Source organism: Plecotus auritus (assembly GCF_963455305.1).
Source record: "Plecotus auritus genome assembly, chromosome: 6".
Lineage (NCBI taxonomy): Eukaryota > Metazoa > Chordata > Mammalia > Chiroptera > Vespertilionidae > Plecotus > Plecotus auritus.
The window spans coordinates 37,881,507-37,906,594 of NC_137773.1; the positions used below are offsets into that span (position 1 = coordinate 37,881,507).

Genomic DNA, 25,088 nt, shown 5'->3' on the forward strand with positions numbered 1-25,088 from the left:
CTACATATTATTCCCCAGAAGTCCATGTGTTTTGACTTTCTTACCACTCAGATATTCCCTAGGCCAGAGGTCTGCAAACTCATTAGTCAACAGAACCAAATATCAACAGTACAACGATTGAAATTTCTTTTGAGAGCCAAATTTTTTAAACTTAAACTTCTTCTAACACCACTTCTTCAAAATAGACTCGCCCAGGCCGTGGTATTTTGTGGAAGAGCCACACTCAAGGGGTCAAAGAGCCGCATGTGGCTAGCGAGCTGCAGTTTGCTGACCACGGCCCTAGGCTCTCGCATAGCAGCTAACTATTATAGCTGTGCTGGGACAGGGTAAATTTGCTAATTTTGCTTTTATCTTGGTGTTTAAAGCAAATATTCATGGAGTACTGAGGTGGGACCTGTGTTGAAACCACCCTGAAGAATTAAAAGTGCTGCCTGAAGGAAGAGCTTTTTCCTTTGGACCATAGTATTGCTTTTGTACAAACGAAGCAATTTTTTGTTTTTTACTATGAGAGTTCTGTTTTTAATTCAGACATTCATATTCAAATATTCTAACCATATTTGGTATTCCTATATATAACTGTTGCAATAATTTCACTTACTCATTCAAGAGATACCTGTTAAGCATCTGTTGTCTGTAGGTCACTGGACACATAGGGAGTTAATAGTGAACAAGACATATGGTCCTTACTCTCACGTTAGTTACAGTCTTGGGCAGGGGAAGAGGCATGAATTGATGATCATCACACAGATTCAGGGGTTGGCAACAGATTTACAGTTTTGAGTACGTGAAACAGTTTATTCTTGTATTATTTATTAATCATTGTATTTTCCATACAAACAACTGTAAACCTACTTTTGCCCCCCTGCAATTATCAGTGCTATGAAAGAGTCACAGGATGCCTTGAGAATATAAAACTTAGCATCTAATCTAATCTATGCAGAATGGCGGGATATTATTAGGGAAACTAATAGTGGGTTGATGCCAGATCATACAGGCCTGTCAGGCCTTGTTTGGGGGATTTGGATCTTGATCCTGATAGTAGTGGCAAGTCATCTGAAGGTTGGTGTTGGGCATTTGGAGAAGGAAAGTGATATGATCAGATTTTCATGTTGGAAAAGTCAGCCTGCTTTTCTATGGGGAATGGCTTGATGGCAACTGAAACTGATGCAGTGGGGGGATATTTCAGTAATATAGATGAGAGGATGTAAGCTCTTCCAGTCCCAGGAGCTTTGAGAGCTGCAGGCTTTGGTGCAGACCCAGCCAAGTCCAAGAAACATACCACGCATAAGTAGTCCCCAAAATGGCACCAAAATGGCATCAAGAAACCCTAACCACAAAGATAGGACTGTCTTAAGGGTATGAACCCCAAGTTCCTGAGGAACATGTGCTTTGCCAAGAAGCACAACAAGTAAGGCTTGAAGAAGATGCAGGCTGACAACACTGAGGCCAAGAGTGCACATGCCGTAGCTATCAGGGCCCTCATAAAGCCTAAGGAGGTCAAGCTCAAGATCCCAAAGGGCAGCCGCAAGTTCAATTGACTTGCCTGCATCACTTACCCCAAGTTTGGGAAATGTGCTCGTGCCCACATCTACAAGGGTTTCGGGCTCTTATGGCTAAAGTCCAAGGCCAAGGCTCAAACCAAGGCCCAGGCTGTAGCTGCGGCTTGGTGTGACCCCTGGGCTGCTGTCTGCATGGGCTTGGTGTCCTCCTGTGCTATTTGTTCAAAGAAACCAGAGACAAGATCTGTCCCACAAAAAATATATATATATACTATAGATAAGAAGATTTTAAATTGGCCTTCAGGGTGATGGTGGAGGTGGAGCTAATGAAGTTAATGGATTCAAAAAATATTTAGGAAGCAAACTTAACTATAATTCTACAAAAATTTTAGAAATAATAATATAATTATGTGAAGTTATTTTTAGGAAAATTAATCTATTTTTTGTGTTGAAAAGGTGGTTTTAAAGTAGCCATTTATTGTCAGTGGTAATAACCTTGCCTAAATGTGCAGAATTATGTGTTTCTTACTCTCTTCTTTTAGTGACCAAGAATTTAACTGAAAAAAGATTAACCAAATCATCAGAAATGTCTCCAGTGCCTATGAGGTCAGCTGGCCAAACAGCTAAAGCCCATTTTCATCAGCCCCACAGAGTAAGCCAGGTTCTTCAAGTGCCAGCTGTTAATTTGCACCCCACGAGGAAGAAGGGGCAGTCAAGAGAACCTGTCACATTGAGTGAGTATTCACAATTAATATCACATTCATTTAATTGAAATTCCCAGGGGAATTGGAATGAAAAATAATTACTAATGTAAGTGCTCAGGAAATCAGCTATTATATTTTGTGGAATGTAATCATCACTTACGAATTTTAAAATGTTTCATTTTGCCTGTAGGTATTTGATGACAGCATACATATTTTAAATGCTAACATTGAGATTCCTATAATATCAACCGAAAACCTAACAGCAATACACTTGGGTACTACAGTCAAAGGTGCATTTAATCAATTACATAATGCAAATAAATGCAACCTGTAAGAATGAAGTTCTTATTCTAAAAGTGACTGTATGTTGGTTTTTCATTAAAGACTACTTCTGAAAACCCTAGTTAGAAGACAAGAACAGCATGTAAAGTGCATAAAGTATAAGCCATACTTTTTTCCCCTCTGTTAAGCCAGGTAGACATTATCAAAATTACTTTTATTTGTGGTTTTAACAATATCACTATTTTAGCTTTTAGATGGGAAGCCCTAGTTCCTAGTATTATTACTTAGTCTATGCATTATATACAGGACATATTTAGTAGAACTCGTGAAATGTGAATGTAATTTGATTTGGTTTGGGATCCAAAGTTGAAAAGAAATGTCTCTACCTTTGCCAGTTGGTAACATTGACACACAAACAGATAATTAATAGAACAAGTTTGCTCTTATGCCAGGGGTCTGTACAGAACCTATAAAACAACAGAAGAGGGAGAGCTTTTAGGGCAGGCAGCTGTAAGGTAGGCTTTTTGGAGATAACACCTAAGCAGGGCCTTAAAAGATTGATAGGGGAAAGAGGTAATTAGGCAAAGATTCCAGAGAAGTTGCTTCAGGCAGAGGAAAACCTTGGTATCTCCAAGGAGCTAAGGCAGCTGCCTCTGGATACTACGCTGTAGGAAGAGTGTTGAAACAGTAATAATTAAAGCTGATACTTACAGAGCATTTATTGAAGGTCAGACACAGTTCTAAGCACTTTGCTAACTTTATATATTATATTCATTTAATCTTTATAAGAACCCTGTGATAGGAACTACTCTCACTCAGCAGGGGAAGCTATCATGGAGGGTCTAAGTAACTTGCACATTACCAGGAAGTGTTGGAGCTGAGAGTTGAGCCGAGGCTAACTGGTACAGAGTCTTTGCTTTTTAACCACCGTGCTAAACAGCCACCAAGGATGAAGAGAAGTGAAGTCATAAGCATGCTGAAATTGTAAAATGGTGTGCTAAAGGGAAGTTGCCAGTGGGCAGCTATCGAAGAGATTTGAGCAAGGGAAGGTCCAGTTCATGTTGGAGAACAAGAGTAGGGGGTGCAGTGAGACTAGAGATTGAGGCCTGAATAGAAAACTAGTATAATAATTAACTGGAAGTTGCTCAGAGCCTGAACTAGTTTGGAGGATGTGAAAATTAAGAGAGAATTGGATGCAAAATTGAAGTTGATAGATTTGTTTGTAGGAGTAAGAAATGGGATAGGTCTGGCTCTGGTTCCTTGCTTGGATGTCATCACCTGAGATGCATTATTACATGTACCAGGTACTCCCCTTCCCTCTTGTAATATGGCCGTTATCTATATAATCAATGCATTTATATTAAAACTAGAGGCCTGGTGCACAAATTCATGCACGGGTGGGGCCCACCCCAATCAGGGCCGATCAGGCCGGCTGCGGGGGAGGGGCCGCAGGCAGTTGGCAGGCCAGCTCGACCCCTGTATTTGAATTGTTTCAGTGTTATAGGACTGCTTGTTACTGCAGAAACCTTGTCAAAGTTGGGCTTACTTTACTGTTGAGTACAGTGTCAGTAGCTCTTTGACATTTCTTAGAGATGAATGTAAAAATGTGAATATAAGGAAACTATTGCTAAGTTTGATCTATACTAAACAGGACAAGCTGCTGGACAAGAATAATGATAGAACTTTGCAGGAATGTTTCCAGTGGGCTCCATACTATTCTATAAATTCATGATTCTTTCTGTTGTCTACTTCTCTCCTGTAGTGTGAATTTAGTGCTCTTGAAAAGGGCTGGACTGGCAGCCCTGCAGCCTCTTCTGTATTCCCACAGCACAGATGCACCACAGGTAGTCACAGTGCCAACATCCCTACACTGCTCCTGTCACATGCCTCGCCCTGACTTGGAGAGGCCACCTCTAGAGGGGAGGGAAGAGTTTGAATCCATGCCTTCTCTATTAAGACTTCCAACAAGTGTGTCAATTGTGGGGGTTGGGACTTAGACTATGAAATCAATTTCCCTTATGTCACAAAACAAACAAAAAAGAACTATTATAATCTGGTCTGTGCTGACTGGCTGAATTTGAACAAATAACCTAGAGGTGAGAATCTCTGTATTCCATTACCCATTTAGTCCCCGTTTGTCATTTACACATTTCAATTGAATACACTAGCCATTGTGTATCATGGCTTTAGTTATGTAGTAATTTAGGCAACTACTGACATTTTAACTGTGAAATGATGCTTATTTTGGGTGCTTTCTTTTTAGGTACAAGTTCACCTCAGAAAGTTTTAGGAACAACTGAAGAAATGAGTGGTAAGAAACATTCAGAAGACACTGTTTCCATGACATCGTCCTTACATTCCAGTCCTCCTGGATCTCCTCAAGGTTCCCCACGCAAAGGTAAGATGGCGGAACAGTTCAAGCTAGTTCTTACTTTCCAAACAATACTTTGTAATATATTTTGTTTTTCAATCTGTCTTAATAACAAAATGTGAAGGAAAGCATAACTTCTGATTCTTTTTGAACTTTCATGTTTTGGATTGAATTGTTCATATACTTTCCAGGTATTATGTAGGACTCCTGTAAGAATTCACAGTTGTTTTGTTCTGTGCATATTCTTGATGTTGCTATTCAAATTTCCCATTATTTAAAATTTCTGTGGAGTATTTTAAAATAAGAATTTCTACAAGAAATTGTTTTTAACCAACAACATTTAGGAAAAGAAACTGCCGGGGCTGACCAGCAGACCCTGAATGACAGATGAATGATTACACTGACAAATGTTTCTGTGAAAGAGAGGGCTAAGGGGCTGTTTTGCTTTAGGAGCAAATAGCCCTGTTCGCCTGCCTCCTTAGGCTTTTATTGTAACAACAGCTTGAACTAAAATTAACCTCTAGATACAATCAGCAGGGTAAGCATCCTTGAGAAAACACCTGCATCTGTAGTCTCTTTCAAACAAGGATGTTTTGAAGTCTAAACATAAACATAAAGATTCTAGTAAAACACCCAGGGGCTCAGACTTGTTTGGAAAAGTCAAGGCAGTGTCCCCAGAGGCCTCTGGCCTTTCAGAAAATCCTCCTTACAGACTTTCCAACCAAGTCCCATGTTTCCCCACAAGAAACAAATATTTAGGTTGAAGCATTCCTTTCTTTAGTAATGGAATATTAACTTTTTATTAATCATGATTTAAAATAACCAATACCCTATGGATTTTTACATTTATATTTATATAGGACCTCTTGAGGTAAAAAATCTGAAATCACTCTTGTTCATTTGCATGTTTTCGTAATTCAGACTAAGCTCCTCTTGAGTAGTCTGGGCAGTGCCTGGAGATGTCATTATGTTAGCATGTAGCATTCTAAATGATGTGTGTAGATTTTACATTAGCCCACCCACACTCTGGCTGTACCCTGTGGGAAAAGGCTCCTTAGTCCTGGCATTGTCTTCACGGATGTAAAAGAATTGCATCTTGAAGTAATCACAGTGCAGGGTAGTACATGACCAGGGAAGACAAGCTTATGAATTCTAGCAGGAAGAAAAGTTTCCAGAGCTTTCTTCAGCTCCTGTGTCCTAAGATTCATCTCACTTTTAGAGGCTTTTTCTTATTTTCACTCCCTCTGTGGCAGCAGTGTAGTACAGTGATATCAGACCTGATTTGGATCCTGACTCTGTCCCCTCCTATTGCTGTGTCACTATAAGCAACTGATTTATAAGGTCAGGTTTCCTATCTAAAATGGGAGGAAACCACCTATTTTAGGGAACTTATATGAGAATTGAATGAAATAACATATATAAAGGCTGATGCATGGTAAGTGTTCAGAAAATTGAGTGTCTCCTCTTTCCCTGTTTCTACCCCAGGGCAACATAGCTCCATAGCTGACCTGCCCTTTCCCCGTTCACGTAGCTGAGACTGGCCAGAGTTTTCATTCGGATTTTACTAAGAAAAGCTTTGTAAAAATCAAATAAGACAGAGTATATATAAAAGGTATATTAATAAAACACAAGTTTCTGATCCTGTTGTGTGTAACTCATACATGATTTTGTGAAGCTCACGGGTCTGCTTCATCACTTTACTGCCTCAGTGGTCCTTTCAGGTTGGAGGAATGAAACTGGGAGCAGTGCCAGTCACACAGATGGGCCAATGAACAGTGCCCATACGCCTCAGTGCTCTTTGAGGAACACCGTTACACCCGCCACCGCTTCGGTGTTCAGAAGTCCCACTAGAGATAGTTCTCTAGCCAGTGTGACTTGTGGGAGAGGTATTAGGAACAGGAATTCCCCTACTGCTCTTATTCCCAACTGAAAATTCACTCTCACTACTGGAAGAGGGAAGTCTTTCCTCCATGTGTCCTCCCATGTGTGACCACCAAGCAGTCCTGATGTTTATTGTGAGCCTGTCATAGTCATGTTGAGAATCCTTAGGAACCTGAAGAAATTTTTTTCTTTTTTTTGTTTGTTTTCTTTTTTTGTTGTTGTTGTTTTGTTTTTTATTGTTTGAAGTATTACAAATAGTAGTACATATGTCTCCTTTTTTTTTCCCCATTGACCTCCCCCCGGCCTCCCCTACCCCCCAGTACATGCCTTTACCTGCTCCCTCCCCCGCCCCCCACAGTGTCTTGTATCCATTGGTTATGCTTAAGAAATTTTTTTCTTAAACAATTTCCAATTGTTCTTACATGCATTCCTTTAAAACCCCCGTGGAATATTTCTGTATATTTCCATAGACAGATTTTTGCCTGTAATCTTGACTGAACAAAAATGCTATTAAACTAAACATACATTATTAGGATCAGTTCCTAGTTCTTGCTAAACTTTGGAATTAGTTCTTTGTTTTCTAACAATTAAGAAAATAAGCCTATCTTCATATTTTTTACAAGGAGATACACAAGTAAGAACTTTTTTCTTTTTTTATATTTTATTTAAATATAGTTGGTATACAAAATTATATTAGTTTCAGGTGTATAGTACAGTGATTCGATATTTGCATACCTTTCAATGTGATCAGCCCCCTAATTTTAGTAATCATCAGTTGCCAGGCAAACTTATCACAATATTATTGACTATATTCCCTTTCACCTTTTTCACCTATCCGCCCACCATAAACAAGTAAGAACTTCTAAAAAGTAAGAAGTCAAGAGTCCTTACCCTTTATCTTCCCCAATGTTTAAAGAAGGCAACCTTTCCACCTTGGAGATAAAATAGGATCAGAAATTGTGCTTTATAACATTTATTGTATATACTATTTGTATGTCCTATCTGATTTTGCTAAACTTTTTCTTAGTAGAATGACTGAACATTCTAGAGATAGTTACTTTTAAGAAATATTTTTTAAAATATTTTTGCTTATGATTTTACCAGCTTTGCTTACTTCCATTACCAGCTTATTCTGATCAAGCTTATCCTTATCCTGTGTTCTGTCTTGTGATGACTGCTCTCCATGCACTAACTTATATGTGGCTAGATTTCAATTTTTCAGATATTATCAAAATGTTAGGTTTTTTTCTTTTCTTTGGTGGTGGGGTGGGATGTTAGAATTTTTAATAGTGAACTGTTATATAAACCAGGCTAATTGTGATTAATTGGAAAGAATTAATTGACCATGACAGGGTTTTTGCATCTCTCCCTCCAGTTGGCAGTATCATATCTGACCACAGCATCCTGCTGCACCTCTCAGGGTCTACCTCATGCCCTCCCAGTGAGTCCAGCACCGAGATCAGTGGCCGCAGCTACCCCGGCATAGGTGGGGTTTACTTGCAAAAGAAAATCCTTCAAATTACCAGGAGCACAGCCAAAAGAACAGACAGGACCAAGAAGGCCACTGAGGAGAATAGAGACAGGACAAGTTGTGAGAACACAGCCAGAAAAAGAATGACATCCCCGTTTAGAAGATTTAGGGAAAGAACTCTTTCAAGGGAGAGACTAGCCAACAGCAAAAAAGAGGACGCAGATCACAATCAAGCTACAGAAAGCTCTGATAAAGTGAAGGATGTTGGAAGCAACATCAAAGATGAGAAAGGGAGTGACATCTTCAATTCCAATAGCCGAGGCAACAGTAACGCTTTAAACTGCTTCTATACACGATTCAAGTCTAAAAGGAGGAAGACACTGTGAAGTTCCTAACTTAATTTTAGTGTTAAATTTGTTTTATTTATTAATGTAAATGGAGTTTAAATTAAGTTATTTGTCAAACAAAACTTAGGCAAATAATTTAGTAAAATACTATTTATAAGTATTTTATGATTAGTGTTACAGATCTTCAAGCAACAAAGTCCTATTGAATTAAAGTGCCTTATTTTCACATGTTATTTTATTAATGTTAGTAAACTTGATATTCTTATATTCTGTAGTTGGCTTTATTTCCTACCAGAAGCAGCTGGGTCTGTGAGTAAAATGAGTAGAAGAGGCTTTTTAGGAACCAGTATTTACTTTCACATCAAAACCCCAATAGCCTGGCCAATGTAGCTCAATGATTGAGCTTCGACCCATGAACCAAGAAAGAGGTCACAGGTTCGATTCCTAGTCAGGGCACATGCCCAAGTTTCATTTCAGGCTTGATCCCCAGTAGGGGGCGTGGAGGAAGCAGCCTAGCAGTGAAGTTCTCTCAATGAAGTCTCTATCTCTCTATATCTCTCCTTTCCTCTCTCTCTAAAAATCAATAAAAACATATATTTTTTAAAAAAGAATGAAACTCCCAAAAATTATCTGATCAGACAGAACCTTTACCTCAGAGAATTTAATTGCTGTCTTCTTCCTGCAGCTACTCACAAGCTAAAGGAAAAGGAAGTGTTTGGGAGGTAACAAACTGTATCTTGTCCACATACACTTTTTTTGTCATCCACTTTTCATATATCTGATTAGAGGAGGAGGAAGAGATGGTCTAACATAGCAGGTCATCTGGGAAACTTTTAAGACAATATAGTTACTCTGTTCCACAACAGACCTCATAAATTTGAATTGCCAGAAATGGGCCCAAGAATGTGTGGTTTAATAAGCTTTCCAGGTGATTGTTAAAATTGATTATATTTACGAAATACTGAATTGATTAACATAGCGATGTTATCCCCTAGGATAAAAGAAATTATTGTTTTTTTCTTTTGAGAATTTTTAATTTAAGTTTATTTTTTATTACAGTTTACATTCAATATTATTTTGTGTTAGTTTCAGGTGTACAGCATAGTGGTTAGACAATCATATACTTTACAGTGTGCTCCCCCCTCCCCCTAATATTTCCTGTACCCACCTTGCACCGTACATAATTATTATAATATTAGTGACTATATTCCCTATGCTGTGACTATTTTGTGACTACCAATTTGTACCTATTAATATCTTCACCTTTTTCACCCAACCCCTCCCCCCATCCCCTTTCCATCTGGCAATCATCAGTCTGTTCTTGGTACCTATGAATCTCATTTAATTTTGTTTAAATTTAATTTATTTTTAATTTATTTACCACATCTTGAAACTTGACCAGTTAATTCCTGATGGGCACTGATAAATAGTAGTGACCCCAGATCAGAGAACTGGGGTAGAAATCGAGACTTGTGCCTGGCCCCATAAGCTAAATATAAATCACACATTTTCTGGGTCTTAATTTTTCTCTTTGAAATAGTTAATGAAACTGCTTAATGTGGTTATTGTTAAACACATTTTTAATGACTTGAGTTATATGTATGTGATTATAAAGCCTATTAATTCTTGAGATTCCCAGGGATTGAACCAAAGGTTATACACCTATTAAACCACATTCTCTCAGTGAACAAGAAGATAATTGTTTGCTTCTTTGAGGCCTGCTCCTTGCTGGGATTACTATAGCATTTTCTTTTATTTCTAGGCAAAAGAAGTTTGGTTACTTTTCTAACACTTAGGAAAACCAACTCTTAACGTACATTTAACTATCAGGCTGCAGATTTGTTTTGGGATCCTTCCACCTCACTCCATCTCCAGCCCTTTATTCCAAAGAATGCAAAAGAAAGCCTCTCTAGCTATATCTGCTGTGCAGTAAGTTGTAAAACAATTTAAAACAGGTACATGCTGTGTTTTTTCATAACACATTCTTATGTCAGTTCAGCTGTTCAATAATAACATTCTGCAAAGTTGATAAAAAAAAAGAAAACTAGGTATAAGATTAAATCTAAAACCATTTTTTAAAAAAATACTAAAACGATGGCTTTCAACTTGGGGCAAGACTACTTAGGTGACATAAGCAGAATATCTGGGTAAGTATATGTAGTTTGAAAAAGCAAAAATATTCTTTCCCTTGAGTCCTGACTCCACTATCTCACTCCTACCTCAAGGTGGTATATAGATACTCAGGTCAGGCCATGAAAGATTTATGTTAATACTCAGGTCAGGCCATGAAATATATTAATCAAAGGAAGGGACATAGAGTTAAAAAGAAGTTGAGAAACTCTGGATGTCTACTTTTTAATGCTTTCTAATATACTTAATGCCTCTTGTTTTATTAGATGCTTGTAACTCTGTGAGAACCTGGGGCAGAAAGTTGGACTAGTTTCTCTAATAATGGACTTTTATTTTTTTATTTCTTGAATTTGGGGTTGAATTGAAATGGTGTGTGTAGGTAAGTGAATGAACATGTAAGGGAATGTCCTTTCCCAACCATATTCCCCCACCTGTTTTTTAGCTTCGTAGTTTGATCACTTATCTTTTCTCTTCAGGTTACACACTTATACCATCAGCTAAATTGGACAACTTGTCTGACTCCAGCCATAGTGAGATTTCTTCACGGTCCAGCATTGTGAGCAATTGTTCTGTTGACTCCATGTCTGCAGCTCTGCAGGACGAACGGTGTTCCTCCCAGGTTGCAGCCGTCCCTGAATCCACTGGGCTTTTGGAAAGGACAGAGCACTCCTCAGGGACAGGAGACCATCATCAGCTTGGCCCCGGGTAAACATCCTCGCCTATATTTATAAGCCAAGTGGCCACTGCACTGTTCTTCAGCACTACCCCGTGGAGTGTTTGCAAGAGGATCCTTAAAAGAATATGAAGGCCAAGCCTGTATTCTCTATACTGAATATGCAAATAAGTACTATTTTGAAATATGTATTGGTGCTCATTTCTTAAGTGTTACTGAATTCAAGTTAACTTTCTATCACATGCACCTTTTCTTTTTTTTTTTTTTTTTTTTAAATATATTTTATTGATATTTCACAGAGAGGAAGGGAGAGGGATAGAGAGCTAGAAACATCGATGAGAGAGAAACATCTATCAGCCGCCTCCTGCACACCTCCCACTGAGGACGTGCCCGCAACCAAGGTACATGCCCTTGACCGGAACCGAACCCGGGACCCCTCAGTCCGCAGGCCGACGCTCCATCCACTGAGCCAAACCGGCTTCGGCTACACATGCACCTTTTCAATCATTAAGAACGAAAAGTGAAGTTGTTTTGATATGGGGACCTGGCTCCCAGGTTAGAGATTGTTCAAAAAGATTGTGTAGTGGGAGGTACCTCTAGTGCGGTACACACTGTAGACAGGTTGGGGGAGTAGGGTGTCCTTGATCCTTAGTCTCTGAAAGTGTGATTTAAGGAGTAAGAATTAAGAGTTTAACTCTTAAATTTCTCATTAGAGTCAAGCAAAATGGAAATTTTTGAGAAAGTTGATTTTAAATTGGTAAATATTGTTAGATCTGGTATACTTTAATTGAAAAATGTAAGCTGTAGTAAAATATTACCATCATATTTGTAAAGGCTTCTAAACTATGATTTTCTAGGCCAGAGGTCAGTGTTTCTATGAAACTTAGTAAATATTTTAGGTTTTGCAGGCCATAAAGTCTGTTGCAACTGCTCAACCTTGTTTGCCAGAACAGCCTTAAACAATATGTAAACAAATGGGCACGTTGTGTCCCAATAAAAGTTTATTTACAGAAACTGGCAGAGGACTGGTTTTGGCCATGGGTCCTAGTTTGCTGGCCCCTGCTGTATACTATAAATCAGGGGTTCACAAACTTTTTATTTTAAAGGGCTAGATGGTAAATATGTTAGGCTTTGCAGGCTGCATATTGTCTTTGTCTCAAATTCTTTAGAGTATTTTGTTTTATTTAAGCCCTTTAAAATGTAAAAACCATGCTTTGTTCCAGACCATACACAATGAGGCTGTTGGCTGGATTTGGCCCGTGAGCCTTAATTTGGGGTCCCCTGCTGTAAATAATAGAATTCATTTAGTAGTAGGTAATTGGGAAAGTTGCTATTTATTTAGTGTTGTACTCAGCTGACCTCAGAGGTACACTGAAAAATAAGCTAACCTCAAAGGTGCATTCCTGTAGCTGGGAACTCTTAATTCTGCATGCATAGAGAATATCTAGCATTATTTTGACCAAGAATGAAAATGTATTCTTAATTTTATTCATTTTAAGCCACATTTTTCATTCTCGTTTAAATTCAATTCAAGAAAAATTCTGAGGAAACCTTGCTAAGTGTGTTTCTTCAGTGTATGTTTCTAAGCTAAGTATTAACATTAATGCCAATAGAAATTTAGTGATGATCGATGATAGGTCATTTTTTTCCACAAGGTTATTTTGGCATGAACTCTTATGATACACTAGAGGCCTTGTGCACAAATTCGTGCACCAGTGGGGTCCCTCGGCCTGGCCTACAGGATCGGGCCAAAACCGGCTCTCCGACATCCCCTGAGGGGTCCCAGATTGTGAGAGGGTGCAGGCCAGGCTAAGGGACCCCCACCAGTGCACGATCGGGGCCAGGGAGGGACACGGGAGGGTTGGCCAGCCGGGAAGGGACTGCGGGAGGGTTCCAGGGTGTGTACGGCCCCTCTCACTCAGTCCCGATTGGCCAGACCCCAGCAGCAAACTAACATACCAGTTGGAGCATCTGTTCCCTGGTGGTCAGTGCACGTTATAGCGACTGGTCGACTGCCCCCTGGTGGTCAATGCACGTTATAGCGACTGGTCGACTGCCCCCTGGTGGTCAGTGCACATCATAGTGACTGGTCAGCTGTCGGCCCCCTGGTGGTCAGTGCACATCATAGCGAGCGGTTGAGTGGCCTTAGCACATCATTAGCATATTACGCTTTGACTGGTTGAACAGACAACCGGACACTTACTTTATTAGGCTTCTATTATATAGGATGTTCTATAGTCTCTTGGATGCATTTAATACTTGAAATGGATAGAAGAAAGGTTTTCCAGTAAGCCAGTAAATTACTTTTAATCTTGTATTTTCAATTTTAGGTGGACACTCTCAAAGCCATCTCCAATCAAGAGTTTAGCTGTCTCATCTTCTATGAGCAATGAAGAGATTTCTCATGAGCACATCATTATAGAAGCAGGCGATAGTGGTCGTGGAAGTTGGACTTCCTGCTCAAGCAGTTCCCATGACAATTTCCAAAGCCTTCCAAACCCAAAAGGCTGGGATTTTTTGAACTCCTATCGACATACCCAGTTGGATGGCCCCATTGCTGAAGTTGAACCCACTGACTATGAGCCCTATTCCTGTCCTAAAAGCTGCTCCAGAACTTGTGGTCAATGTAAAGGAAGCCTAGAGACTAATCAGATGAGACAGAGTTGGGCCTCCTCCAGTTCTCTTTCTGACACGTACGAACCAAACTATGGGACAGTTAAGCGGAGAGTGTTAGAGAGCACCGCAGCTGAGTCATCTGAAGGCTTGGACCCCAAGGATGGCGCTGACCCAGTTTATAAAACTGTTACTTCGAGTACAGAAAAGGGCTTGATTGGTAAGTTCTGTGTTCTCTGGTGCATCTGTGGCATTTAGAGATTAAGGGGTAAAAATGGCATTGGGACATCTTGGTTTAGAATTTTATTGTTGAAAAAATCCCGTCTCTCACTTCACCTCCTCTTCCCTCTTCAAATAAATTATTTTTTTAAAGTTCATGATTTCTCAGGAACTTTGGAACAGGTATTAAAGCCTATTAAAATGAAAAGGCTGGTATGAAGGTATTTAATTGTTTAGAGGTTTTTTGTTCATTGTGGAAACACTGCATTACTATGCAATAGTAATAAAAGGATTATACTCTTTTCACCCCATAAATTGTTTGGACCACAGTTGCTATGCATTCATGGTAGAAACTTTCAGTCTGATATTACTTTTAAGGTAGTACAAGTGAGAAGAAATGTGATAAGGAAATCCAAAGCATTTTTTCAGAATACTCTTCTGAAACACAACATGGGTGCACAAACTCCTGTTTGTGGATTCTGTTCTAATTACACACAGCTTGCTTGGTCTGTTCTTTTTAGTATTCAAGCCATCAATTACATTTTTTCCTTTCTTCCTTAAATTATGTAAATATGAATATAATAGCTCCGGTTTTTCTATTTATGTGGAATGACTGACTATACTTTGAATCAATTTTATCATAATCAACTCAATTCTATAGCTTATGATGTCACTTGAAATTTTTAAATTTCAATTTAATATTTATTAAATATTAATTTTAAATTTCAATTCAATTTAATGATTTTTATAGCACATTTGTTTTATATTGGTCAAATTACATTAGTTTTTATTAAATTACAATTTTTGGGTGACACTGGTTAATAAGATCACATAGGTTTCCGGTGTGGGTTTCTGTTACAAGATTCTGTATATTGCACTGTGTGCCCACCACCCAAAGTCAAATCATCTTCTGTCACCTTATACTAGGCCCCTTTCATCCCTAACCTCCCACCCCTTCCCTCTGGCAACCACCACACTGCTGTTTGTGTTCACAAGTTCAAGTTTATTTCCCACATATGAGTGATATATGGTTCTTAGCTTTTTTTGCCTGACTTACTTCACTAAGCATAATATTCTCAAGGTCCATCCATGTTGTCGCAAATGGGGATATTTCGTATTTTCTTACATCTGAGTAGTATTCTATTGTATATATGTACCACATCTTTTTTTATTTTTTATTTTTTTATTGATTTGAGAAAGAGAGGAAGGCCGAGGGAAAGAGAGATATAAATACCAATGAGTGAGGTACATCAATCGGCTGCCTCCTGCACACCCCTCACCGGGGATCAAGGCCACAACTCAGGCATGTGCCCTGACCAGGAATCGAACCGATGACCTCTTGGTGCGTGAGTCAGTGCTCAACCACTGAGCCACACCAGCCAGGTTGTACCACATCTTTATCCAGTCCTCTATCGAAGGACACTTTGGTTGTCTCCATGTCTGGGCCACTGTAATGAACATAGGGATGCATATAACTTTGCAAATACATGTTTTTGAGTTTTTCAGGTATTTTTACCTAAGAAAGGGATAGCTGGGTCGTATGGCAGCACTATTCTTAATTTTTGGAGGAGTCACCAGACTGTTTTCCATTCCAATGTAAAATGTACCAGTCTACATTCCCACTAGCAGTGAATGAGGATTCCCTTTTCTCCACAACCTCTCCAACACTTGTTATTACTTGTCTTGTTGGTATAACCATTCTAACAGGTGTGAATGAGGTAGTATCTCATTATAGCTTTGATTTGCATTTTCCTAATTGCTAGTGAGGTTGAACTTCTTTTCATATATCTGTTGGCTGTTTATATATCTTCTTGGGAGAGGTGTCTGTTCAGGTCCTCTACCCATTTTTTGATTGGGTTGTTCGTTTGTTTGATGTTGAGTTTTATGAGTTCTTTATATATTTTGGATATTAAATCTTTTTTGGAGCTATCGCTTGCAAATATCAAACCCTATTTGGTCTTCTGACTCTTTGTTTTGTTGTAGGTTTCTTTTGCTGTACAGAAGCTTTTTAGTTTGATATAGTTCCATTCATCCCTTGACTTTGGGGTCAAGTGCATAAAATGTTCTCTACAACCAAAGTCCATAAGTTTACTACCTGTGTTTTCCTCTATGTAATTTATTATTTCAGATCTTATATTTAGGTCTTTGATCCATTTTGAATTAATTTTTGTACATGGGGACAAACTATAATCCAGTTTCATTCTTTTGCATGTGGCTTTCCAATTTTCCCAGCACCATTTATTGAAGAGGCTTTCTTTACTCTATTGAGTGTTTCTGGTTCCTTTGTCAACAATTATCTGTCCATATACATGTGAGTTTATATCTGGGCTCTCAATTATGTTCCATTGATCTGTGTGTGTGTTTTTCTGCCAATACCATGATGTTTTGATTATTATAGCTCTGTGATATCAGTCAGATTGCATTATTGAGTGGGTTTTTAGTTAATTCTTTGCCAAGGGTTTTTTTTTTTTAATTAAAGTTTTATAGATAACCATAGGATGGATATATAAACATGACTGTGAATGGATATAATATCCTTCTTGTCCATTTGGGATAATAGATTTTTAAAAATATTTTATTCTTTCATTTCTAGATGACTGGTCAAATTCTTCACTCTTGTCTTTCTTTTTTGTAAAACAATATGTTTTTACTAGAGGCCCGGTGCACAAAATTCGTGTACTGGTGGGGGGGGGGGTCCCTCAGCCCACCCTGCCCCCTCTCACAGTCCGGGAGCCCTCAGGGGATGTCCGACTGATGGCTTAGGCTCACTCCCTGCGGGTCTAAGCCATCAGTAGGCCTCCCTCTGCAGGAGGCAATCTGGCTGATCAGGGGAAGGCGCCGCCCCCATCACCCCGCTGCTGCTGCCAATGCTGGCCACCGCAGCCACCAAGGTGTTTTCATCAACACGGACTCCAGTCCCTTCACCACGAAAAAATCACAATTTTCTTTAGGCATTTTCAAGATGTGTCTTTCATAGGATATGACATTTCTTTCTTTTTTTTTTATCCTCACCTGAGGATATTTTTCCATTGATTTTTAGAGAGAGGGAAAGACAGAGAGAAATATCAATGTGAGAGGGACACTTTGATTGGTTGCCTATACTGCATGAGCCCTGACCTGGGCCCCGGCCAGGGAGGAGCCTGCAGCCTAAAGTAAAACTGCTAAATTGGATACAATCTGGCTAATGTCCTATAGAACAGTGGTCGGCAAACTCTTTAGTCAACAGAGCCAAATATCAACAGTACAATGATTGAAATTTCTTTTGAGAGCCAAATTTTTTAAACTTAAACTTCTTCTAACACCTCTTCTTCAAAATAGACTTGCCCAGGCCGTGGTATTTTGTGGAAGAGCCACACTCAAGGGGCCAAAGAGTCGCATGTGGCTCGTGAGCCGCAGTTTGCCGACCACTGCTATAGGACAATAAAACCATCACTTTTTGAATTGGTGTGTCTTCTAGACAGAAATTAGTTACATCTTTAGAAGCCTAAAAATTCTTTTCATCTTCTCACTTTGCTGATCATTATATGTAATTTTCCAGGGCTGTAAAATGTCAAAATATATGGAACTTAAATATTTAATTGTAAATAGTGTGTCAGAGTTATGTGTTTCATAGAAAAGGAAATGATCATTCTGTGAGCCTCCAATGCTCCAGTTATACTGAAAGGACTTGCTGTCAACATTTTACTCCGGGCCTGTGCTGGGCCATGGCCTGTGCTCCCAGGCTGCTTTGGCAGGGCTGCCCTGGCCTGCCGGGGCTGGCGATGGTCCCAGGAGCCTGCAGGCATGGCTTGGCGCCGCCGTCCTCGCCTCCCAGGGCCGGTGATGGTCCCGGGAGGCTGCAGGCTTGGCGCCCGTCCCGGGGACCCAGGCCACTTGGCGCCACCCCGCCCTTGGCTGCTTGGCTTTGCAAATGCAAATTAACCTGCCATATTTTTTAGTTAATTTGCATACTCATCCTGATTGGCTGGTGGTCGTCACGGAGGTACGGTCAATTTGCATCTTTCTCTTTTATTAGTGTAGATTGATTTCAGGGAGGAAGATGAAGAGAGAGATAGAAACATCAATGATGAGAGACAGTCATCTATTGGCTGCCTCCTGCACGCCCCTTAATTGGGGGTCAGGCCCACAACCCAGGCATGTGCCCTGACTGGGAATCGAAGCATGACCTCCTTGGTTCCTAGGTCAATGCTCAACCACTAAGCCATACCGGCCAAGCTTGTCTTCCTTCTTTTGACATCATCTCCATCTCCTCCTCGTTCCATCCTCCACAGATGGGAATGAAAATCCTTTCTGACCTTGATACTACATGCAAATTTTACAGTTCTAGAAATTTAGTTACGGACAAACTTGATCCTCTAAAGGGAGAATTAATATTGAATTATTTAATGGTTTTTTTTTAATTTGTGCTGCTTTTATGTAGTTACTGTTTGTGTTTTAAAAGTCACTTTTATGATCAAGGAATTCAGAGCCTTTTGTTCTGTGGGTTCTGTAGGCTGGTCTTAATTTCATGGAACTTCCACTCTGTGTAACCTATTTCTGATGCTTTTGAAGCTTTACCTTAGTCCCACCCAGGGTTTATAAACTTAGGGGAAAAAATTTTAAGTCACCATTATTTTTAACATCCACTGAAAATCAGAGAAACTTGATTTAAGATGGATTTCCTAAAATTATGTGTTTTTTTTCTTGTTCACTTAATCACAGAGCAAAAGTTAGAATAAGGCCCTTAAAGGAATTAGCTCCTCTATACCAGGAAAGTTAAAGTTGTTTATATGCCAGAACCAACAACTTAGTCTAGCCAGGAGTACCATAAAACAGAGGGAAAGGGAGAGCATCCTTAAAAAGAGGGCCAAAAGTGGTTTCTGTGAAAATCCATCTAGATATTTAGGGTGGACTCTTAAAATGTTTGTGACTCAGTCATCTTTGGGGTTACTATTCCTTGAGGAGTTTGTCACACGCTTCTGTGATTTGAGGGCTGAACTGCCGAAGGAATCTGTTATCTGTCATCTCTGTCTCATTCTATTTAATGTTTATAAAACATAATGCAGTGGTCGGCAAACTGCAGCTCGCGAGCCGCGGTTTGCCACTCTGTTGACTGATGAGTTTGCTGACAACTGCCTTAGGGAAAAACACTTAAAAAACATTTTAATAATGTACTAATGTCTTTAACCTGAAGTCAAAACTTCTGGGTAAGGGTAATGCCTTACGCAGTGGTCGGCAAACTCATTAGTCAACAGAGCGGCAAACCGCGGCTCACGAGCCGCAGTTTGCCGACCACTGACCTAATGTAATATACATATTTTAAAAACAAGTTTAAATATTACGTTTATTAAGCTTTTTTAAAATGTTTTAATCTGCTGTCACTGTATTCAAATATACATATTCATTGTGTCTGTTTTTAAGTTGTTTTGTCATTGTAATAAGTTTCAGTATTTTTTTTAATTTCTTATATTTTTCATTAACATGTCCATTGCTTATTTTTTATGCCAGTGTACTGTGTCACCTCACCCAAGAAGGAAGATAGATATAGGGAGCCACCTCCTACTCCTCCAGGATACATGGGGATTTCTTTATCAGACCTAAAGGAAGGACCCCACCTACACCTAAAACCTCCAGATTACAGTGTGGCAGTGCAGAGGTCAAAGATGATGCATAACAGCCTGTCTAGACTGCCATCAGCATCTCTCAGTAGCAACCTCATGGCCTGTGTTCCATCGAAGATTGTAACTCAGCCTCAGAGGCATAGTTTGCAGCCATCCCATCCTAAACTAGCAGATGTGGCTGATGCAGATAGCGAAGCAGACGGTATGTTGACAAACTCCCTTAACGGCTCTTAAATGAATTGCTGAGCACGTTTAAATGGCCTGTATACTGGTATTTTAGATCTTCAGAAATGTTTTCTTAAATGCCTCAGAAATCTTTGTTTTAAAAAAAGAAATCCCTAAATATGATGGTGTGTTTTTTGTTTTGTTTGTTTTTTTATTGATTTCAGAGAGGAAGGGAGAGGAGGAGAGAAATAGAAACATCAGTGATGAGAGAGACTCATTGATTGGCTGCCTCCTGCACACTCCATGCTGGGGATCAAACCCACAACCCAGGCATGTGCCCTGACCGGGAATCGAACCTTGACCTCCTGGTTCATAGGTCGACATTCAACCACTGAGCCACACCAACTGGGATGATGGTGTGTTTTTTATTTTTTTCATTTTTATTGATTTCAGGGAGGAAGGGAGAGGGAGAGAGAGAGAAACATCAATGATGAGAGAGAATCATTGATGGGCGTGCCCCGAATCTGGGACCTTTCAGTCCGCAGGCCGATGCTCTATTCACTGAGCCAAACCGGCTAGGGCGATGGCATGTTTTTTAAATGAAAGAGGTCAAACCGCTTGATTGTGTGCCCAGTCCCCTTCTTCCATCTAAAATGGAGAATTCTTATATATGAGTGATAGCAGCTCAGTCTAATTTTGAAAGGAGGGACTTGACGTTATTGGAGTCATGGTTTACATGAATGTATGGAAACTTGAAACTGGAAGTGTCAAAATGCAAAATTATTTGAAATCATGCTATTGGTATAGCTCCTTTTATGAGCAAAATCCTTCATTGACTTGGCAGCTGTGGTTTGCTTTGTTAAAAATAAATGACATTTTATCCTCTTAAACAATAGAGTAATAATTAAAAAGAAGTTATGAAATTCCAGTTTACTGTCAGCTTTCACTGTGATCAGAACTCATAAATATCATTACAAGAAAATCTGGACCTTGATAGGATCATTGAGAGGATTTCTTTGTTGAAATTGACTAATTTTATAACATATCTAGATTATTCATGAATATGCTGATCTATCACTTAATTGTATTTTTATTATTTTCAGAAAATGAACAGGTGTCAGCAGTCTAGCCTTTGGATGGCCCATTTGAATCTGAAAAGTCCCGGAGGAAGGAGTGGGCAGAGCCACCTCATGGTTCCACAGGCCAGCAAACAGCACACGGCTGCTGCTGCTGCTGCTGCTGCTGCTCCTGCTCCCGCTCCCCAGAGGTTTCATTCCTTGTCCTCTGTATCCTGCCTCCTTTCATCAATCTCTGCAGATGCGCAGTCTCCTCAGCTGTGGATGTCGTGCCTGGATACGTCTTCACTTTGCACACCAGACCTGCCTTGGGACCAAGTTACTAGAACAAATCCAGACTCAGAGTCCTCCTCGTGTATAATATTATATCACTATAGGTTTTCCTTTAACAAGTTATTTTTAAAATAGTAGTGGTAGTATTTTCAAGCCATAGCTTGGGCTAATGGACAAATTCAAAATGTCTGCCAATATTGAGAATATTCTTGTGTCTTTGAAAAGTAACTTATTATTTGAAGTTTTGTGGTTTTGTTTGTATTTGGAAGCTCTCATTTGTGGATGTTTGTTTGAGACCATAAAACTGTCTCTGGTCTGACCAAACAGAAGTCGCCTTTGTAGGGTGATATGCTTGATCCGTACAGAACTTTAAGGATCTAGCACCAATGCGTGTCAGGTCTCAGTCTGAGTGGAATTGGATGCCCATTGCACTGGAGGTGTAGGAAGAAAAATACTCATGTGCTGTTCTCGATTTGGAAGGCCAAAGGAACTGCCACAGGGTTTCTTACCAGTCCTCTGGGGAAGGGAGGAGTAATCCTAATTTCCAAAGAATGAAATGTGTATGTTAAATAATGTATACTAAAGCTTTTTGAACTTAAATTCATGCTGCATCTAACTAAAAGTATAAATCCAGTAAATAGAGAATGGGTTCTAGAGCATTCTACTCCATAGAAACCCAAAACTAAAGGTTTCTCAACTCAAATATGGAATTCTTTTTTAAAGGATGTGTCATCCTTGCTGGTGGGACCCTGAGGACGAATTTAGCTCTGGGCAGTCCTGTGCTGCACCCTCCCCATCTTGGGGCCTCCACAGCTTGGGGCCCGCTGATCTCCCAGCTGCCTGCAGTAAAGCTCATTAGCTCATGAAGGTATATAATTGGTTGAAATTTCTGTGGGGGAAACAGGCGCTAGAATTATGGAAATGAATTATCTCTCGGTTCCCAGTCTAGCCTAAGACAGAAAGGAAATATATTTTTTAATAGCCTGTTGGGCATGGCACTCTTAGGTATTTATTTTAAGTTTTCGTGATTGTTTAGTGGACAAGCTAGACTTTCCACATTTTTACAAATAAAATATAATGTGTTCTCTATCTTACATTTACATTTTTAAATTTGTTTTTTTAGTGTAAAGGCAAGTGAGAGCTTAATAAACTTCTGTGGCTACCAAAAAAAGAAAAAGCCAAAGCTATTGACGTGCACTACCCAGATCAGCTTGGAGCCAAATGGGTTTACCTCTGCGTGCTGGTCCACATGTAAATGTATAGGGTTTAGTGTTCATGACTTCCTTTTAAGTGTGTGCTTGTTTTTCCCAGCCATGTCATCCCTGTCTCTGTCCCTATGTTCTGCCTGTCCCCTTCAGTTTAAAATCATAAGTCAGTTCCAAGTGGTAAATGGCAGTGGTCCATCTTTTCCATCTAAGCAATGTTTCTTCATTTTAGGAAAAACAGCATGTTTGAAAAATTCCACTGGGCAAAATAATGTTAATCTGAAACATAAGCCTTAGAAATAAACCCCAGGTATGTTAGAATGAGGCTAACTGGCTCCATAGCTTTCTGGGTCCATTGAAATGGAAAGTAGCCCAGACCAAAATCCTGGTTGGAAAGTCACACTGTTGTGATTTGACCTGTAACAGATGTTCTCTGATCACATATATTTCCTTCACTGATTTGCTTCATTGTTTTCATGTCCAAAGTGAAATACATTTTTGCTATAACCATCTTTTCATCAAGGTTGGGTATTCTCACATTTTACATTCATTACCCTGGAAAAATATGCTCTTTGCACAACGTCTGTTTATTTAGCAGGTCTTTCAGTCCAGTGAGGGCTTCACACACCTCTGTCCTTAGTGGTGTCAGTAACATCTTGCAGAGTTGGAGGCTTGTGGTTTTGTTCTTGCACCTTGTAGCTACCTTTGTTTCATCGAAGCTTAAACTGTATCAGCTGATCACATTGATCAGGAACTAAAGCCAAATGCTTTGTAGTGTGATATGAATGTATCCCTTAAAAAATCATGGAGTTTTGATTTTTATATTTTATTTAGGGTACATTCCTGCCTTCTCGTCACATGACAACAAGAGAAGCCTTAACCTGTATTTGATCCAATTCTAAATCCCCATTTGCTTTTGTTTTTATTATATAAATTTATAACTTTAATAAGACTCATGCCTTCATCCCACCACAATTCTGAATTTGCCAGGACTACTAACTAAAGCAGTAAATTTGTGGTGCAAACTTTTGCCAAATTAGTTTCAGCATAGGCTCTTCATGATGAAAGATTTGCAGAATTAGTAAATCCAATACATACTTCCATAAAAGTTTATTGTAATTAATAGATTTTTGCTCCCTCCAAATGATTACTTTCAGTATGATTTTGGGGAGGAAAAGCCATAAGCAGTTTTTCATGAGGGTGATAAGTCATAATGTCACATCTGCATAGCCTCCTGGAGGACCTCCCGGCTGGACTGTGGCAGTGATCCAGGGGGTTAAACCCAAACGAACCTAATTTTTATAAAGTGTTTCCTTCCCTGCAAAAGAACAGGAGGGTGTCCTTGTGTATTTAAAACAAGGATTGTTACTCTGATGTTTTAAATTTCTAAAAAATTAGATACTCAAGTAGATGTGTCGTTTTAGAATTACCTTAAAAGCTAGAACAAATGGAGAAATAAATCTTCAGAAAAGTGTCATAGGACATTTTCAAATTTAAACTTGGACCCCAGTTCATATTTAGCTTTTGTTGTGCTTTTTAAAGGCTTTTTTATTTTTTATACACAGAATGCAGTTGTACTTGATCTTTCAAGAGTGAAACATGAACTTCAGCAAGAGACAAAAAACTGCACAGTCATAAAAGTTTAATAGCAATTATACTGCACAATTCAGTGATTGTCAAGCTTCCTGTAACAAGCAATGTTTGTCTCCTATTTTGATACCTCTTAAACTTATGTCTTTTAGAAAGACGGTGCCTCTGTATGCTTTTTGTATTTTTACTGAGTGTAAATATTTGTTATATTTTTGGTTAAGAGAATGTAAAAGTACCATTTATTATTATCATATCTACTAATACATTGGTGAGATCAATAAAGAATCTACATTAGCCTTCCCTGCACTTTATTGCAAATGTTACGGCAGCAGATAAAATAATTACACTGACACTCAGAGGGCCAGTCTAGGACCCACATTGGTGTGAAGCCCTTATTTTTTAAGTCTTCAGGGAAATTTGAATGGTCCAACTATATTCATAGTATCTATAAAGCACGAAGATAATCCAGTTTTTAAAACAATATTTAGTTTGATTACAAACCAAATAACAATGGCTTAAACCCAGTTGGGCTTGTTTTTCTCTGATACAATGACTCCACAGTGACTCAGGGTCCTGACCTTTGCACCTTGGGCATCACTAGTGTTTCATGAAGGAAGGGCTGAAGGGGAAAGGTGCAAATGAGTCTCTCTCTTTATTAGCAAAACAGGTTTTCCTGCATATTTCCTCCACTTGCATATTTCTGCTTACATTTCACTAGAACTGTGTAGCGTGCCTGCTAGCTGCAAGGAATCCTGGGACATGACCTAACTGGGATGAGCAATTGATGACCTCAAATAAAAGTGGGATTCTTGAGATGCGGCAGCCAGACACGCTGTGTGTGGAGCGCATCCGCCTGGTCCTCACTCCACCAGGCACCACCGCGCCTGCCGCACCGGTGAGCCTCGGACCACAGCCAGGCCGCCCGCTCTCCTGCACCCTTGCTTGGCACTACCTGCTCCTCCAATGGCTCCTTCTCTGGAAACCCCGTT

General features: G+C 39.5%; 1 protein-coding gene across 13 annotated transcripts in view; it reads left to right on the forward strand.

Moving 5' to 3' along the window:
• The window catches only part of RAPGEF6 (Rap guanine nucleotide exchange factor 6), a 182,498-nt gene extending 158,101 nt beyond the window's left edge, over positions 1-24,397 (forward strand). For 9 of the 13 annotated variants that reach the window (XM_080672863.1, XM_080672869.1, XM_080672866.1 and 6 more), the window contains 6 exons: positions 2,042-2,233; positions 4,749-4,883; positions 11,162-11,390; positions 13,689-14,191; positions 19,678-19,992; positions 21,059-24,397. In XM_080672863.1, coding sequence (XP_080528989.1) covers positions 2,042-2,233; positions 4,749-4,883; positions 11,162-11,390; positions 13,689-14,191; positions 19,678-19,992; positions 21,059-21,084 — 1,400 coding nt within the window. In that variant the 3' untranslated portion in view covers positions 21,085-24,397. The remainder of the gene's footprint in view (positions 1-2,041; positions 2,234-4,748; positions 4,884-11,161; positions 11,391-13,688; positions 14,192-19,677; positions 19,993-21,058) is intronic. The other 4 variants (XM_080672875.1, XM_080672865.1, XM_080672864.1 and 1 more) reach the window with 2 other exon arrangements.
• The last annotated feature ends 691 nt before the right edge of the window (positions 24,398-25,088 follow it).